The sequence below is a fragment of the Tauraco erythrolophus genome, chromosome 7 (assembly GCF_009769465.1).
Source record: "Tauraco erythrolophus isolate bTauEry1 chromosome 7, bTauEry1.pri, whole genome shotgun sequence".
Classification (NCBI taxonomy): Eukaryota; Metazoa; Chordata; class Aves; order Musophagiformes; family Musophagidae; genus Tauraco; species Tauraco erythrolophus.
The window spans coordinates 23,813-42,441 of record NC_141471.1 but is presented as its reverse complement, the minus strand read 5'-3'; the positions used below and the strand labels follow the sequence as shown (position 1 = coordinate 42,441).

Sequence of the window (18,629 nt, the reverse complement as noted above, 5' to 3'; positions counted from 1 at the left end):
CGGGCACCGCTCGGTGCCAAGGATTCCACCGAATGTGGCACAGTGGTTTCCTCGGTGCCCACAGCAGCCGCCCCTGCAGCCGAGGGACCAGGAATGAAAAAATCCAACAAAAAAGCCAGGCTGCCTGCCCGGGGCGGGACAGACCTAGTGACGTCGAATGATGACGTCAAACAACTCCATGAAAACAGAAAACCAAATCCCAAAAAAAACTAAACTCAAGAGTCTGACAGCGGCTCCGTTGGGTCTGCGCGGCGATGCCGCCGGGACCGAGTCTCTCTCGGTGACGCACGTGGGGCTCCGGCCGCGGACACGCGCAGTCCCGGCGATTCCTGGGGATGCCGGAGCCGCGTCCCCGGCTCTCATCCCTTCCCGGGCTCCGGCTGCCTCCGGGCAGGCGTCGTGCCACGAGCCGTTTGAGGTAGCTACCAGAACAGTCTTCCGTAGGGTTAGTCACGGTGGGATGTCGCAGGAGACTGAAGGAGACGGTCCGGAGAGCGGGAGCTTCCTGCAGCAGCGGGGCCGAGCGGAGCGGCGCCGGCACGGTAGCGCCGGTGGAGGGGTCCCGGCGCCGGGGTCCGCTGCGGCGTCGCCCCAGTCTCACCCGTGAAGTGCTTCTAAAGTGACTCCGTCTGTGCAGGCTGGTCCTGAGGGAATTCACTCTCGGGGTGTTGGTGGCTCCCACGGGCTGAGCCCGGCACCTCGGCAACGCCCGCGGCACCCTGGCAAGCGGAAAGCGTGGTGGGTGTTGCCGCCCTGGCGGATTTCCGCGCCGGGGTGGGCTGTGGGACGGGCATGGCCAGGACACGAGGGGCTCTCGGAGATGCCGCGCTCTCTTCATCCGGCGTCTTGGTCCAGGAACTTGGTGGGTGAAAGGAAGAGCTCCGTGGGCATCCCGCTGGCTCACCGGCTTGGTCCCCTCCTCTGCATCCTCTGCACCGTGGAACTGTGTTTCGGAAGGTGAGGGGTCGGCTCCGGCGCCGAGCGGTGGGTGGGCTCAGCCGCTGCCGGCGATTCCTCTCGCCGGGCAGCAGGAGACATGTGGGAACCTCCCGGGAAGGTCAGCTTGGGAAAAACCGCGCGTCGGCCAGCAGGCACGGGAGCCCGCGGCGCAGCCAAGTGTTTGGGATCGCCGGAGGTTCCATAACCTGCTGTGGTGGTGGCAGCCAAGCTTCGGATTCCTCCTAAATCCAGGAAAGTTCCGAAAACCCGGTGGACAGACGGCTCGCAGCGCCGGCGCCCCTCCATGTGCAAATCCAACGCTCACGGCGTCTCTCCGGGGCCGGGAGCAGCTCCAGTCTCTCCCGCTGTCACTTCTCCGTCGCCGCCGAAAGCGTCGCCCGGTTTCCCAGCCTGACCACGGGCTGCACGGCTCTGCCGCCCCAGCCCAGGACGCGGCAGTCCTGATCCGCCGGTCGGAGCCGCGCGGGACCCACCGGGAGCGCGTTGGCGGCCGCGGGGCGACCGCTTCCCTCGGCCGCCGGCGCCGGCGCGGCTCGCTGCGGCTGGGGCTGCTGGGACGCCGGCACGCCGGCGGGCTGCCGGAGCGCGGCCAGGGCGTTCTGGCGGTCGTGGATCTTCTGGTGGCGCGAGAGGTGGGTGCGGCGGGTGAAGCGCTTCTGGCAGGCGGCGCAGCGGTACGGCCGCTCCTGCGAGTGCGTCCGCAGGTGCCGCTGCAGCGAGAAGGGGCAGGAGAGGATCTTCTTGCAAAAGCTGCACTTCAGCACGGGCTTCCGGACGGATTTCGGGCTCTGCTGCCGGGAGAAGCAGGCGCCGGACAGGCTCCCTCTGTCCGGCTCCTCCTTGGTCTGGCCCAGCCAGGCCCCCCCGGCGCACGTCCCACCGCCCAGGCCGTGGGCACCGCCGCAGAACGTCCCCCCGCAGAGCTTCCTCCTGGGCCGGATCCGCAGCTCCGGGTGGACGTTCCCCCAGACCTTGGCCCCGAAGGCCCTGTCCTTCACGTGGATGCTCTGGTGAAGGTCCAGGTGGCGTTTGTCGGCGAAGCTGATCTCGCACACGGCGCACTCGTAGGGCCCCTCTTTGGCGTGGCTGCGCTGGTGGATGATGAGGTTGATCTTCAGGCGGAAGCGCTTCCCGCACTCGGTGCAGGGGTGCCACCACTCCCGCACGCAGCCGCGCCGGCAGTCGCCCATCAGCAGGCTGCTGCTCGCGCACCGGCTCGGCTTCTTCTTGCTCCTGGCCTTGGCCGGCTCGCTCTTGGGGCACTTGGGCATCTCCGCGCCGGGAGAGGCGGCAGGAGCCTCTGGCAGCGCCTCGGGCTCCTCTTCCTTCACCGTGGCGTTGTCAGGGGAAGCCCCTTCCCGCGCCGTTCCGGTTTCCGTTGGACGGCGTTCCTCTGAAACGGTACAACGCAGGCACCGGTCATTCCCACTCCCAGGAAAAACGCGGGTCACGGTTAATTCCCAAAGCACCGGGCAGGCTTTTAGCCGTAAAGGAGCTACCAGTAAATCCCAGGACGCGGTTCGGAAAGGTGCAGGTGCCACCACGGCGTCCTGCCCGCGCGCCCGGAGCAGCCCAGTGTGGTCTGGGAGGGAGCAGAGCTTTTGCTCCCAGGAAGAACCGGGCTGCGGTCTGCTGCAGCGCCGTCGGCACCGGTGGCACGAAGGGATCCACCTCCAAAGCCACGACACCGACGATGGCCACGAGATGCAGCCGGAAACAAAAGCCACTGCAGAGCGACGGCGCGCGGCGCTGCCGGGCTCTTTGCTTCTGCCGAGCTCCGGTGAGGGCTGTGCCACGCCGAGGGCTGCGGCGAGCTCTCGGCACCGCCGCTGACACCAGCCCGTCCAGCCGTGCCAGTTAACGTGGCACACCAGAAACGGGCTCCGAGTCCCCGGGAGGGGAAAGCGCTCCACGCGTTAGCTCGGCAAAGCTCCGGCACCAGACCGGAGGGCGTCTGCCGATGGCAGCGCCCCCCTCCCACCCCCCTGCTCCCGGCACGGAGGAGAGGGCTGTGCCATGGGAAGCATCCGGCCACCGGGGCTCAAGGCCAGCTCCACCGTAAGGCAGCAGAGCCGGGAGACGGAAGCGTTGCCCCCGCCGCTGACGGAAGGAACCCCAACCGGGCTGAAGGGCCCGGCACCATCGCTCGGTGATGAAGGAGAGGCCTGAAACCCCCGTCTTCCTCCCCATTCCCAGCACGCCAGCGAGCTGGGAGCTGCCTCCTGCCTGCAGAGCCCCGGGTCTCCCCCGCGCCGGGTCACTCACCGGTGTTGGGCTCCGCTGCCGGCTCCGTCCCAGGCCCACCGTCCCGACACGGCTCCTCTTTCCGTGCACCCAGGGACGTGACGTTCATCACCAGGATGGGGAGTTCTGTTTGCAAAGAGCAGGTTTAGAGCGGGGAGCTGGCACCTTCCTGCCTTGGCGTGATGCTGTCAGCAGCGGGCAGGAGAGCCAGAGGAGCTGCGGCTTGAGAAGCCACTAGAAGTTGTGCCAGGGGAGGTTTAGGTTGGATAGGAGGAAAAATTTCTTCCCCAAAAGGGTTGTTGAGCACTGGGACAGGCTGCCCAGGGCAGTGGTGGCGTCACCATCCCTGGAGGTGTTTAAAAGCCGTGTGGATGTGGTGCTGAGGGACGTGGGCAGTGCTGGACCGGGCAGTGTGGGGTTAACTGTGGGACTCGATGGTTTTAAAGGTCTTTTCCAACCTAAATGATTCGGGTTCTGTGGAAAGCTTGTGAGATGTTAGAAGGAACTGGAGTGAAGCCGCACACCAGGACCAAAAGCAGAGGGGCTGGGAGGAACAGCTGCATGCTGCCACCTCTGCAGAGCCACCTCACCCCTCCCAAACCCTCCCCACCAACGCTCCACGTTCTCTTCCCACACTGCCGTGTGTTCGGGCCCTCAAACCCCGTCCAGCTCCCCAGCAGCACCTCGGCAACGCGCCCCACGGCTTCTGCTTTTCCCTGGCAGTGTTTCCCTAGAGCACGGTGCCATGCCGTGCCCTCTCCCATGGACACCGCTAGGAGAGGAGACCTCCTGAGGGAGCTGGGACAGGAGCACCCTGGGGAAGCATGTCCTCCTGGCACCCACGGAACTCACCTGGGTCAGCTTCTGTGGGGACTTGATCTTTTCCCAAAACCTCTTCCTTCTGGTCCATCTTTTCTCGTGTCCGTGGAGACTTACGAGTGTCTCGGACGCGTGTCCGTGGGGCTTCTGACTGTCTGGGACGCGTGTCCGTGGGGGCTTCGGACTGTCTGGGATGCGTGTCCGTGGGGGATTCTGACTGTCTGGGACATGTATCTGTGGGGGATTCTGACTGTCTGGGACGCATGTCCGTGGGGGCTTTGGACTGTCTGGGACATGTGTCCGTGGGGGATTCTGACTGTCTGGGACGCGTGTCCGTGGGGGCTTCGGACCCTCTGGGACGCAGAGCTCTTCATCGCCCTCGGTGTGGGTCAGGACGTCAGGCCTGGACTCGGCGTGGTCTGCTGCCGGGGCGGAGGAGCAGAGGACAGGGTGCTCTGTTAGGGACTGCCTGCACCTTCCTGCTGCCCAGCTCCCACAGGGACCCTGCTCCCCCAGACCCCGTGCCCGCGGGCACCACAGACGCCAACCCCTCTCCCGTGCCCTGCCCGGAGCGGCGGAGCGGCTCCCTGGGCGCGGAGGCAGGACCCACCGTGGGCACAGCCGGAGCTCGAGCACAGGGAGGACCCAACTCATCCAGGCTGGATGGGGCTTTGGGCACCCTGGTGTAGTGGAGGGTGTCCCTGCCCATGGCAGGGGGGTTGGAACTGGATGGTCTGTGAGGTCCCTTCCAACCCAAACCGTTCTGGGATTCCGGGATTCTATGACCCAACAGCAGAACCCGAACCGAAACCTCAGCGGGGAGGGAGACCCTCTGCGCACCGTCCTTCTCCTCTCTTCCCGGGAGCCCTTGGCAAACCACCCCCCAGAGACACCTGTGGGGCTCGATCGTTTCTGGGCGACGTTACCCGAGGGGCAGCGCCCATCCTGCCCTCTGCCCGCCCAATGCCCACCCAGCCCCTCCTGGGGCTTCTTTAGCCCCCAGCCCCCGGCTCCTGCAGCCAGGAGCTCCGGATCACGGCTCTGCCCACACGGTTCTCCTCTTGCCTCTGTCCTTCCCAGCATCCCCCACCTTTCTTTCCCAGCCTTCCTGCTCTTGACAACTGGTTTCTCCGCCTCTCCCATGCCATGCCCAGGCTCTGCCAACGCTTCTGCTCCCCCCAGCACGAGCAGAGCTGCTCCAGCCTCCTCCTCCTCCTCCCAGTGCAGGTTCCCGGGTTCCTCACTTCCCACCACATCTCCTCTCTCCCCACGGCCGTAGGGCAGCCGGAGGGCTCCTGCCGGCAGCCCGGCGAGGCAGGATTGCCGAACGGCACCGCAACGGGGCTGCAAGGGGCCACGAGAGGCCCGTCCCACCACTCCGGACTCCATCCCAACCCCTCCTGACAGGCGCTGTCTGTTTTCCACCACGGGATTCATCTGACCAAGCACAAACATTCCTCTTGGAAGAAGGACTCCAGGTGCTCCGTGGAGGCTCGGTCGATACAGGGAACAGACCCGCGGAGCAGCTGGTTCCTACCACGGACACCGCTGGGACATCTCCCGACAACGGCGCGGTGAGAACCGCCGCCTCCTCCCGACACCCGCCCAACGTACCTGCGGCAGCTTCCACGGGGACGTCCTCCTCTCCCAACGCCTCTTCCACCTCGCCCGTCTCTCCTGGTGTCTGCGGGGGCTCCTGACTGTCTCCGACGTGTGTCTGCGGCGGCTTCGGACCGTCCGGCACGCAGAGCTCCTCATCCCTCTCCATCCGCACCAGGATCTCTGGCTTGGACACGGCGTAGTCTGCTCCCGGGGCGGAGGACAGGGTGCTCTGTTAGGGACTGCCTGCACCTCCCTGCTGCCCAGCTCCCACAGGGACCCTGCTCCCCCAGACCCCGTGCCCGCGGGCACCACAGACGCCAACCCCTCTCCCGTGCCGTGCCCGGGGCGGCGGAGCGGCTCCCTGGGCACGGAGGCAGGACCCACCGCGGGCACAGCCGGAGAGGACCCGGCAGCAGAACCCGAACCAAAACCTCAGCAAGGAGGGACAGGGTTTGTCGGGAACGTTCTCCTCCCGTTCCGACCCCAGCAGCGACCCGAGGAGCGATTCTACGGAGCCGCCGTCGCGGCAGCAGGACGGAGAACTTCCCGCTCCGTGGAGATGCCTGCGGAGCGCGGGAGGAGCAGGTTTGTTCTGCTGCTCCAGGGCGTTACGGAGAGCGGCGGCACAGGGCGGCACGCTGCCCGTCATGCCCAGGAAACAGCTTTTGGTGGGAATTCCTGCAGCCCAGATCAGCCCGGAACACGGCGGGAGTCCGCAGGAGGACCGAGCGCGGTGAAGCCGGTTCCTTTCCGGCACAGGGAAACGTCCCTGTGGCTCGGACAGAAAACACGGAACTGCTTCAGGGTGCAGTCACCAACCCTGACCCAGACAATTCCTGAACTGTGCCGGAAGGTGACGGCGCTTCCCTGACCCTGGAATCCGCAGCCGTGGGCACCGGGAGCAGCACCTCACCCGGGTTATTTACTCCACGTGGAATATTTACACGGATTATTTCCTGCGGATGTCCCTCGGGTGGTTTATCACCGTGCAGGCGGGGAGGAGGGAACGCACGCAGGGCTGGCCGCGCGGGAGGGTTCTGCCACCCACGGGCTTCCGGCCCCACGGAACGTGCCCGCTGGTCGGGCTGCGGCGGGCAGCGCCAGGGGTGCCCCTCCGGAGGCGCGGAGCCTGTGCCTTACCCAGGGAGACCAGCGTCTCGTAGTTGCCCCTCATCACGGCGCGGTACAGGTCCTTCTGCCAGCGCTCCAGCCGCTCCCACTCCTGCTCGTTGAAGTACACCGAAACGTCGTCGAACGTCACCGGCACCTGCAACCACGGCAATCGCGCTCCATGACTCCTGGCACGGTTCGGTGATGCCGCCGCCTGCGTGCAGCCGGCGCGTGGCTCCGGGTGCCGGATCGGGGTGTGCCCGGCCGGATCGGGGCTTGTGAGCGGCACGTCCGGGACCGGTGCCCGGTTGGATCGGGGCTTGTGAGCGGCACGTCCAGGACCGGTGCCCGGTCGGATCGGGGCTTGTGAGTGCCACGTCTGGGACCGGTGCCCGGCCGGATCGGGGCTTGTGAGCGGCATGTTCAGGACCGGTGCCCCGGTCGGATCGGGGCTTGTGAGTGCCACGTCCGGGACCGGTGCCCAGTCGGATCGGGGCTTGTGAGTGCCACGTCCGGGACCGGTGCCCGGTCGGATCGGGGCTTGTGAGTGCCACGTCTGGGACCGGTGCCCGGTTGGATCGGGGCTTGTGAGCGGCACGTCCAGGACCGGTGCCCGGTCGGATCGGGGCTTGTGAGTGCCACGTCTGGGACCGGTGCCCGGCTGGATTGGGGCTTGTGAGCGGCACGTCCAGGACCGGTGCCCGGCCGGATCGGGGCTTGCGAGCGGCACGTCCAGGACCGGTGCCCGGCCGGATCGGGGCTTGTGAGTGCCACGTCTGGGACCGGTGCCCGGCTGGATTGGGGCTTGTGAGCGGCACGTCCAGGACCGGTGCCCGGCCGGATCGGGGCTTGCGAGCGGCACGTCCAGGACCGGTGCCCGGCCGGATCGGGGCTTGTGAGCGGCACGTCCGGGACCGGTGCCCGGCCGGATCGGGGCTTGTGAGTGCCACGTCCGGGACCGGTGCCCGGTCGGATCGGGGCTTGTGAGTGCCACGTCCGGGACCGGTGCCCGGTCGGATCGGGGCTTGTGAGTGCCACGTCCGGGACCGGTGCCCGGCCGGATCGGGGCTTATGAGCAGCATGTTTGGGACCAGTGCCTGGCCGGATTGGGGCTTGTGAGTGGCACGTCTGGAACTGGTGCCCGGCCAGATCGGGGCTTGTGAGCAGCACATCCGGAACTGGTGCCCAGCCGGATCGGGGCTTGCGAGCGGCACGGCCGGGACCAGCCGGTGCTCGGCCGCCCGGCCCCTCTGCCACCACCGCTCCGGCCCATCCGAAGCCCCTCCGCAGCCACGGCGGCGGTGCCAGCGGTGCTGCCGGGCCGTGCCGCGCCGTTACCTTGGCACCTCGCCCGGGAGCCGGGGGGCAGCCGCAGGATCCAGAAGTTCCTGTTCCGCAGGAGGCTCTCCACGGCGTCCAGGCGCTGGCGCAGGTGCCCGTGGTCGCGCAGGAGCCCGCCCAGGCTGGTGCCCAGCTGCCCCACCAGCCGCTCGCAGGCCGACAGCCGCCGCTCCGCCCGCTCCGTGCGGCTCCGCAGCTCCCGCAGCTGCCGCGGCTCCGCCGCCCCGCGCCGGGGGGGGGCCCTGGGGGGGGGGTGGGGGGCGGTGAGGGGCCAGCCCCGGCGCGGCCGAAGGGCTGCGGGGTCCGCGCGCCCCCCGGGACCCCCCCCCCATCCCCCGCACCGACACCCCCGAGGGACCCCCCCCCCCCGCCCGCCCCGCCGCTCCCGGGACCGCCACCCCCCGGGCTCCCCCCCGTTCCCCGCTCCCCCGAGCGGCGGGGCCGCTGCGGCCGGTGGGATCCCGGGGCCCCGGCGCGGCCCTCACCTGAGCGGGGCCCCGGCGGGACATGGCGCCGCCTCCGCCGCCGCCGCCACCGGCCCCGCGCGCCGTCGGGCAGCGCCGCCCGCCGGGCCGCCAGGGGGCGCCGTGCGCGGGGGCGGGGCCTGGCGGGGGAGGGCGCCCCCTGGCGGGCGGGAGGAGGCGGCGGGAACGCGGGGCGGGAACGCGGGCGGGAACGCGGGGCGGGAACGCGGGGCGGGAACGCGGGGCGGGAACGCGGGGCGGGAACGCGGGGCGGGAACGCGGGGCGGGCCCGGACCCCCCGGTGCCAACGACTCCCCGGTGCCACCCACCCCCCAGTGTCACCGACCCGAGGTGCCACCGCCATCCCGGTGCCACCCAGCCCCTGGTGCCACTGACGCCCCGCTGTCGCTCAACCCCCGGTGCCACCGACTCCCCAGTGCCACCCACCCCCCGGTGTCACTCAACCCCTGGTGCCATCCACCCTCGGTGCCACCAACCCACCCGGTGCCACCAACCCATCTGGTGCCACCGACCCCCCCGGTGTCACTGACTCCCCAGTGCCACTGAACCCCCGGTGCCGCCCACCCCCACAGCCCACTGACTGTCCCGGACCCCCGGTGCCCCCGAGGCCATCCCCACAGCCCCCGACGGACTCTCCGTGCCACCCCCCAGTGCCAAGGCCTCCCGCACCCCTCAGCCCCGCGGGACCTGCCCAGGGGTCGGAGGAAGCCCCGGCACAGGCACTGCCCAGTTGGGGGCATGGAGGGCGGCAGCTCCGGCCAAGCTCCGCCAGGAACCAGGAGCAGGGAACTGGGAGCGGGGCACCAGGAGCAGGGCACCAGCCACAACCTCGAGGTGGGCAGCCCTGGCCCAGGGGTCCTGTGCTGGCATGGCACAGCACGGCACAGCACGATGCCCATGCCTTGGCACGGCACTGAACTGTGCAGCATGCCAAGGCACAGCATCGCATCGAGCACGTGCCACGACATGGCACAGCATGACATGGCACAGCATGGCACATTGCAGCATGGCATGGCATGGCCTGGCATGGCACGGCCTGGCATGGCATGGCAGGGCTGGTGTCCAGTCTCTGGTCTCCGCGGCGGCAGCAGGAGGGATCTGGCATCTGGGAGCCGTGGCCCCTCTCCTGCCAGTGGGTGGCACCAGCGGAGGTGGTGGGGGCTCGGTGCCGCTTGTGGCCCCTCTCCTGCTGGAGGGTTGGTGCCAGCGGCTGCAGGCTGTGGCACCGTGCAGGGATGACCCCGTGGGCACGTCCCCCACGGTGCAGAGCAGAGCAATGGCTGGACCCCAGCGTCGCCGCGACCCGGCGGTCAGAGCAGCCCCTCGGTCCCCAGGGCTGGGGACACGTGTGGGACCCGGTGCCAGCCGGGCACTGACACCGTTGTCTTCCTGCAGCCCACAATGCCGGTGGCACCAGCTCTCCCACCAGCCCCAGCTCCCCTGCAGACCGACAGTGCCCACCAACCGCGTGGCCCCACCGCCCCGGCACGGCCGCTGCCCTTTGGCAGCTCCGCTTTGCCAACGAGATGGGGCCCGCGGTGCTCCCGCCCCGATCTCTGCATCCAACACTGATGGTGACGCCGCTGCCATCTCCTCCGGTGGCCCCGGCGCGTGCCGGGGAGGGCTGGGAAGTGCCATGCAGCTCAGTCGGGCCAGTCCCCAGAGCGCGGGGCATGTGGTGGGCAGGGGACGGGCTGGGCAGGCTGCTACCGGCACTGCGGCATCCCGCGGCTCAGCCCTTCCCAACCGGCAGCAACCCGGCCCGTGCCGCGCTCCCGGCCAGGCACGTGGCGCTCATCGGCGCGGACGGATGCCAACGCGTCACCCACCACGTCTGCCCCCCCAAACCGTACCCGCTCCCTCCGGCTCGCTGCCTTTATTCGGTGCTTTGGCAAAGCGCAGGGGAAGTTCCCCGAGAAGCATTTTGGGGGTGCACAGGGTGGGCAGCGGGGGGGGGACGCGCAGGGGCACGGGCTCGATGGTGCCCTGGGGGGGTGCAGACCCCCCCGGCTGCCTCAGGGCTGGGAGGGGGCGGCCGGGACCCGGCTCTTTCCCGGCGCGGGGCTGTGCCCGGCTGCCGGCACCGCATCTCACCACGGCACCTGGGCGTTCAGCACCTCCCGCAAGACACGGCGGGGGCTGCGGGGGGGTCCCTGTGCCGGTGCCCGGGTCTCGCTGCTGCCCAGCGGACGCGGCTGGGGATCCCGCCGCGGCTCCGCCGTTACCCGTTGCGGCAGCGGGACGTCACCGGGGGCGTCTCACGGGCTGAGCCGGTGCCTTGTTCTCCCTCTTGGCTCTGTCCTGCGGGAGCGAGCGCAGCGTCACGCCAGGCCCCGGGCACCTGTCCCCGGGGGGGCACATGGCCGGGGCTGGCACCGCCTGGCGCGTCGTGGCACTTTCAGACCTTCCGCCCTCCGCCGCTGGCTCCGTACGCACCCGCCTGCCCGGCTGGAGCTCATCGTCCTCGCTGGCACGCCAGGGCACGGACCGCGACTCCTGCGGGGAGAGACGTGGGGCAGGAGCGGTGGCACCAGTGGGGCGACACCGCGGAGTCGGCGGCACCGAGTTTCCTCCTCTCCCCACACCCCACTTCCCCCGGTGCCCGTGGCACCCGCCTCGGTGTGGCCGCGTCCTGGCGCTGCCCACTCACCTCGCTCAGCACGGAGAAGCACCCGGAGCACGGTCTGTGGGGCCGGCGCCGGCCTCCACCGCTTGTCCCCTGCGGATGAGAGGGTCGTTACCGGCTCTGCCGGAGCCGCTGCTGCCCGGTGCCGCTTTGGCAGACCCCAGGCCTGGGCTGGGCGACGGGAGCGCGGGCGGCACGGTGCGGGCAGGGAGCGCTCCGGGCAGCGAGGGGGAAATGGCCGCCCAGCCGCCTTCCGCTGCTGCCCCGGCACAGGGACAGGATTCCTGCCGCACCCGGTGGTGCCCGGCCCATCCCCAGCTTCACCCGCTCCGTCCCGGCTCAGGCACCAATCCCGGTCGTGGTTTGGCAACGACGTGCTCCCACCCTCCTTCCTATCCCGGCCTTTCCCCGCGGCACGGCGCAGCCCCCGGTGCCCCGCGGGCACCCGTGTCCGCCACCGGCTCCCTGCTCCGCTGCTCAGCCCCTTGCCACCCCCCAAGGCCCCTGGGACGCTGGCAGAGCGCGGCATCCCCGTGGCATCAGCCCTCAGGGTGAAGGGTTCGGCCCGACCTCGGCCCCGCCGGCACCCGGCGCGGCACAGGGAGCACAGAGGGTGGAAAAGCTGCTTTCCCGGGATTTGTCCCCTGCACAGGGGGCTCGGCGCAGGGCGGTGGTGACGGAGCAGCCGGTGTCTCCTGGGGACCAAGCCGGGGGTACGAGGTTGGCATCGCACAGTGCCAGATTCGTGCCGTGCCGGGGGGGTTTCCCCTCCCGGTGGTGCTCTCCCCGCAGTCCCCCCTCTCCCAGCCCCGTTATTCCGCCCACGACCAACCTCTCTCCCCGGCACAACCTTCCTCGAGTCGCCGCGGTCGGCTCCGGCGGCGGCCACGAGGGCCAGGGCGGCGACGAGGCCGCAGAGCAGCCACAGCCTCATGGCGCCGCGTGGGGGAACGGCCGCCCGGCTCGGGCTGTGCCGGCGCTGCCGTGTGCCCTCCTGCCTGGACCTTGGCCCCTGATGTCAGCGGCACAGGCTGCTCCGGGGCGCCGGGACACTGTCCAGCTGCCCACCGTGGCCGGCCGGAGCTTGGTCTTGGGGCTCCTCCTCTTCCTCTCCCACCTCTTCATCCCATCAGCAATCCCAGTACCAAACACCGGGGTCTTGGGGCAGCTCCAGGTGCCAGGGGAGCCCCGAGCTTCCCAAAAAACCGCGCCATGCTCGCCAGCGCCGGGACGTGAACGGCGCGGGAGAGTGAAGAGCAGCGCCAGCACCGGGAACTGCCAGGGATGAGCCGAGAGAACGACTCACCCGACGCAACGGGAGGGAGATGGAATTCCGGAGGAAGCACAGATGGGAGCCGCAGGATCCTCAGGAACTGTGTCTTTACCAAAATCCCCCGGAAATCCCACGAAGTGGTCACCCAGAGGGACCGGCCAGAAACACCGGCAGCACTGTGGGAATAAGCCAGGAAAACCCCCGAGCCTGGAGGTCTCACCGGGACCCCAGAGATTCCGGGATTCTCAGGAAAACCATCCCGGCTCTGACGCAAAGGCGGCTGCAGCGTGTTCGGCTGCCTCGGAATCGGGGATTTTACGGCTCGTGCGCCGCTTTAGCCAAAATCCAGGAGAGGCTGGAAGCTCCTTCCAGAGTCGATCCATGGAATCCCGCGGCCGTAACGGCTGCGCCCGGCTAAGGGAGGCCCAGCCCCTGTCCGCGGGCTTCGAGATACGGAGAAGCCACCGACGCTCCGGAGAACTTCCCCCACGGCCAGTTCCTCCTTCACTGCGATCCCATCGGAGCCGCCGGGCGCTGCCGGGATCCCGCCCCGCGCAGCCTCCCGGCACACCCCGGCTCCGCTGGCACGAGCACACGGATGTGTGAGTTTGTTCGGAGACACATGGAACGCCGCGACCTGCGCCCATCTCTCCGCTTCCCAAGCTCCAGGGGAGCATCCCGCCATCCCGGACATCGTCCCGCGGCGCTTGTGCCGGCCTGGAGCCATTCTCTGTGCTGAAGGATGTTCCTCCATGTGGTGCAGCCCCAGGAGGGCACCGCGCGCACCTCCTCCCAGTGGGTGACGTTGAGTTTCGGCTCACATGGAGCAGCTGGGTGACCGCAGCCAGGTTTTCCCAGCCCGGTGCTCCCCGGCTCCTGGATTTCCCATAAATATTTACGGTCAGGGTGTGGGATGAACAGCTGATCTCCACGACGGGGCGGAGCAACGATGAGCGGAGGGACGCGGTCGCCTCGTTGGCACGCAGGGAACACCCCACCGCGGCACCGCCAGGGCCACCGCGGCACCACGGGCCGCCAGACGGTGCCGCCGGGGGTTCCCAGCTGCGGAGGTGCCCAGAGACGGCGTGAGATTCATCAGGGAATGTTCAGGGGAATCGCGGAATCAGGGAACGTCTCCGGGGGGAGGGAACCGTACGGATAGTCCAGTCCCACTCCCTGTGGAAGCTGTCCTGAAAAAAACGGCCGTCCTGGGTGGGAGTCAAACTGGGAGTGAGGCTCAAAACCAGAAAGCTTTGGGAAGAACCAGGGAACGCCGTCCGCTGGGAAACCCTGACGTCAGTCAGCATCGTAATTACAGAATCCCAGAATCCCAGACTGGTTCGAGTTGGAAGGGACCTCACAGACCATCCAGTTCCAACCCCCCTGCCATGGGCAGGGACACCCTCCACTACACCAGGGTGCTCAAAGCCCCATCCAACCTGGCCTTGAACACTGCCAGGGATGGGGCAGCCACAGCTTCTCTGGGCAACCTGTGCCAGTGCCTCACCACCCTCAGAGGGAAGAATTTCTCCCTCAGATCCCATCGGAATCTCCCCTCTTCACGTCACGCGCCCGCGGCACGGCGGGTTCGGCACTGACCGTTACACCGTTTTACACCGTTTTACACCGTTCCACGCCGGCTCCTGCCGTTTCCAGCCCAGGTGGAGGAAAAACCGCCCGGATCCGGGCCGCGGAGCGGCGGCGCTGCCCGAGCGCCCGGGGTAGGCGGGCAGGACCCCCCGGGCACCGCCTGGCACCAGCCGTGGCACCGTAGGCGGCTCCGCCACCCCGCGGCCGGGGGCCGGCCGTAACGGCGCCATTCCGGCGTCGCGCGTCACCATGGAAACCGCGGAAGGGGCGTGCCCTCGCCGCGCACTTCCGGCGGAAAACCCCGCCTCCCGCAGCGCGGCTCGCCCCCGTCACCCGGAAGTCGTCGCCGCTGTCCCAGAACCCCCCTCGCGCCTCCTCCCTTTCCCCCGCCCCACGTGACGCCCGCCGGCCGCGCGATTGGCTGCTCGCACCGGCGGCGCCATTTTGTGCCGCGCTCGGGCCTTGTGATTGGTGCGGCGCTTTCCCCACGTGACCCGCGCGGCGCTCCGCCATTGGGCCGCGCTGCCGCCCCGCCCCCGCCGCGGCGGGGAGGGGGGAGGGGCGGGGCCCGGCGGGTGGGGGAGGGGAGGCGGTGCCCATCCCCCTCCCCCCGCACGGCCCGGGCGGTAACGGGGCCCCGCGACGCCCCGGTGGGCGCAGCGGCTCCGGCTCCGACGCCATGTTGGCCGCTCGGCGCGGCGCCGTTCGGGCAGGATGGCGCCGCCTCCGGCGTCCCGGCACCGCCAGCGGTCGGATCCCGGGAGCGTCGCCCGGTCGGGGCCCGGTCTGCCGCAGCAGCAGCACCGCCCCCGGCACGGGGATGCGCCCAGCGGCGCTTTTCCCCCGGTAATTTCGGGAGGAGAACGCCGCGGCGTGCCGCGCCTCCCCGCCGGCGCTTACGGGAGCGGCAAAGTCCCCTCGGAAAACAACGTTCCCTAAAAATTCCCACTCGCTCCGCCTAAATTCATAGTAGGACGATGCAGGACGCCGGGCACGCTGCCCGCATCCAGCAGCGCCGAGCGCTACCGGCAGCCGAGCGCAGCCGCCGGAAGATTCCGGATGATCCCTCCCCACCAGGGCCCGGCGAGCCGCCACTCCTCCGTGCATGGGCGCAGCCGGGCAGCCGGAGCATGACACGGACAAGGATTCAAAACAGTTTAAGGAGAAGACGGGAAAGACGGCAGAGAAGGCGCCAAGTGGTGCCCGCGCGCCCGCGGCAGCCCGTCCTTCCCCGCTCGCTGCATTCCCACGCTCCCATCTTTTATCCACACCGATCCTTCGCGTCACCGACGCCTCCCAGACAATCCCGGCTTCCCCACGGGCGCCACACACCGAGTTTTATCCCCACTCATCTGCCACCGCGCGCCCGACATGGCGTCTCTGCTCTCCGACGGCTTCGGCACGTTTTGCCGTAGGGAAGAGGGTCCCGAGCGCTGGCGTGGCACGGCACTCCCGGCCCGCTGCTGCCCATCAGCTGTCGATCCGGATGCCAACGGGCCACAGATCCGCGCGTCGGGCACAGCTGCCCTGGTCAAGGTGGTGGCACACGGAGCCCAGCACGCGGTCGACTGTCCGCATCACCATTCTGTAGGCGTCGTGCAGCAACACGGCACCGGCAGTGGCACCGGTGGCTCCTTTGGCGTCCCGCTGAGCGCCGAGGCTCCGGACCAGCCACACCCTCCCCGCCTCTCGGGGCACGGACGCCTCCGGGCGCGCCGCTTCCCTCCTCGCCTCCGCGGCTGCGGCTGAGGGCGGCAGCGCAGCCGCCGGTTCCGAAGGTGCCGTGGAGGCGCAACATGGCTCCGACGTCGACACCGGGGTGGGCACAGAGTCCTGTCCTCCCGGAGAAAATGCCCCACACATTCCCTCCATGGGGTCGTCTCCTGCCGGAGCAGGGACGGTGGGAGCCGGATCGCCACAGGTGCCGGGGAGGCCCCGAGGGAACTCCCTCTTGTTGAGCCACGGCCTGTAGTGCCACAGGATGCGCTTGGCGTTCCTGATGATCCGCGCCACGCGGGATTTCCGCTTCACCATCCTGGATTTCCTGCGGAACGCGGCCCGAGCCGTGCCGGTGAGCCCAGCGGCGTTATTTGCTCTGTCCCACTGGGGGATCCCTCGCACCCGGCAGTACCCGTGGTCCCCGAGCGCCGAGACGCGAACCCGGAGGTGCCGGCAGTAGCTGTGCTCTCCCGGCGGACACAGATGCGGCGCGCAGTAACAATGGTCCCTCCGAACCACCTCGCTCGGCGTGACCAGCAGCGTCCCGTTTTCCTGGCAAACCGCCACTCGTCTCAGAGTGCACCAGTTCCGCTGGGCACTGCCCTCCGCGGCACCACCACGCTCCCGAGGAGCCGCCCTTTCATCCTGCCGTTCCGCCACTGGATGAGGTGGGAACGTGCCGGTCCGGACTACGGTTGCTGTGCCCCCCGATTTGTCCTCAGCTTCTCCGTCCTTCCCGGGCTGGACTGCCCGTGCCGGCACTTGGCTTCCTGCCGGCCCCGCTACTCCGCCAGCCGTTGGCGGTGGCGCCTCACTGCCGCCCCCAGCACGCGTCAGCTTGCTCAGCAGCCGTCGGGACCGGAGACGCCAGTGCCCGCACCGTCCTCCTGCAGAGAGAGCGTCGGGAAGAGGTTGCCTTCTTCCCGGCCGGGCATCGTAATGGGACAGGGAGAGGGAGGCCGTGCTGGAGGGACGGAGGAAGCGCTGGTGTCCAGTAAGGAAAACCCGTTCTCCCCAGTTCCAAGGCCACCGGGGTCCGCATCCCGGATCTCTGCCTGGGCGGGCAGGAAACGAGGAGGAGGAGAACGAGGAGGAGGAGGAGGATGAGGACGAGGAGGAGGAAAAGGAGGAGGAGGACGAGGAGGAGGACGAGGAGGAGGACGAGGAGGAGGACGAGGAGGAGGACGAGGACTCACCTGGGCAGGGGCTTGGCGTCTCCTCCTCTGGCACATGGCGCCCACCGGCACCGGGCCACCAGCCCGAGGGCGGCTCCTCCAGACAGCGGCCGTTCCTGGCGTGTCCTGCAGGGAAACCGGCCAGATGTCACCTCCTGGCAACGGGATCTCCTCGGCGGCGCCGGCCGGGGCCGCGGCAGGGAGCCCCAGCCCCCACTGGCGGCCGGAGCGCCCCGGCCCCATGCCGAGGTGGCCAAACAAGGGCGGGAGAAGGGGAGGGATCTGGGCGGGAGAGGACCCTGGGACACGCCAGTCACGGCTCCGGAGGAACGTGGCACCACTCCCTGCCGTGGCGGGTGCTCCTGCAGGCGCCGGATGGTTCCTGCTCACCTGGAGAACGCCGGTCCCAGCTCGCCGGGCTCGGTGGTGCACAGACCCACGGCTCCTCCCCGTGCTCCAGCCGGCACAAGATGTCGGGTTTGGGGCCCGGGTAACCTGCAGGGCAGAGCAGAGGGCGCCGTTCCCACCGGGACCGGACCGGGGGAATACGGAGATCTGCCCCGTGGCATGCCGAGGGCAGGAGCTCCGGCAGAAACACCACCAAAACACGGAAAAGAGACACCGGCACCACCGCTGGCGACGGATTTATTTGGCAGGAGAGGGCAGAGCCCTGACGGGAGGACGGGAACCGGCTCCCCGCTCTGCCGACGGTGCTTCCCAGCGGGCACCATCTGCTGCCCGCCCCGGGGATTGGAGATCTCCATCCCGTCCTGCTGGCAGCAGGCAGCTCCTCCGGAGGCGCCGCGCTGGTTCGGGGAGCGCTGGCGGATCCGCTGCCCTGTGGCTCACCAGGACGCGTTGGTCCGGCACTGAGCTCGCCGCGGCCACAGACGCTCAGAGCAGGAGTCAGCTGATGCCAATCGGCCCCTCTGGCAGCACAGCGCTGCCCCCTGCCCCGCCGTGCCCGTGCCGCCCCCGGCAAACCGGCGGATTTACCCAGAGATGCCAGGAGTCCGTAGGTGTCCTGCATGACGCTGCAGTACAGCTCCCTCTGCCGCGCCGCCATGGCCTCCCACTCGGCGCGGCTCAGGTACACCGCCACGTCCGCGAAGGTCACTGGTTCCTGCCGCACAACATCGTGGCACGGTCACACATGGTCACACTGTGATCACGCCACAGTCACACCACGGTCACACATGGTCACGCCGCAGTCACACCACGGTCACGCCGCTGTCAGACATGGTCACACTGCAGTCATGCCACAGTCATGCCATGGTCACACCACGATCACGCCCTGGTCGCACATGGTCACATTGTGGTCACGCCACAGTCACACCACGGTCATGCCACGGTCACACCGCGGTCATGCCATGCTCATGCCACGGTCACCCAGGGCTTCGCCAGGGGTCTGTTTTCCCGGGGCCACCTCCACCCCCGGGCAGAGCCGCCGAACCGCGCGGGTCGCAGCGGCGCTGGAGGCGCCGTGCCCGGCGGGGTGGGAATTACGGATCCCCGGGGAACGACCCCCCGCATCCCACCGGCGGTGCCTGGGGGACACCGGGCGCGACGGGCAGGGGTGCCGTGGCGCGCGGAGGGGGACGCGGGACGCAGCCGCCATGGCGGCGGCGGGGCCCCCCGGGGCGGCTCCTACCTGCGCCGGCCCCGCCATGGCGGGGGGGCCCCGC

At 69.5% G+C, this 18,629-nt stretch overlaps 1 protein-coding gene across 1 annotated transcript; it reads right to left on the bottom strand.

Moving 5' to 3' along the window:
• Positions 1-1,307: 1,307 nt before the first annotated feature.
• LOC147528395 (uncharacterized) lies at positions 1,308-18,613 on the bottom strand. Its single transcript, XM_086614816.1, has 16 exons — positions 18,596-18,613; positions 17,941-18,067; positions 17,335-17,439; positions 16,966-17,070; positions 15,545-16,656; positions 11,212-11,280; positions 10,824-11,057; positions 10,415-10,547; positions 8,562-8,700; positions 8,074-8,318; positions 6,766-6,912; positions 5,638-5,826; positions 4,289-4,442; positions 4,057-4,124; positions 3,226-3,330; positions 1,308-2,353 (listed from the first exon to the last, which is right to left on the bottom strand). Exons 1-16 carry the CDS (start codon positions 18,611-18,613, stop codon positions 1,308-1,310), a joined length of 3,996 nt encoding a protein of 1,331 aa, XP_086470942.1.
• Between the last annotated feature and the right edge of the window lie 16 nt (positions 18,614-18,629).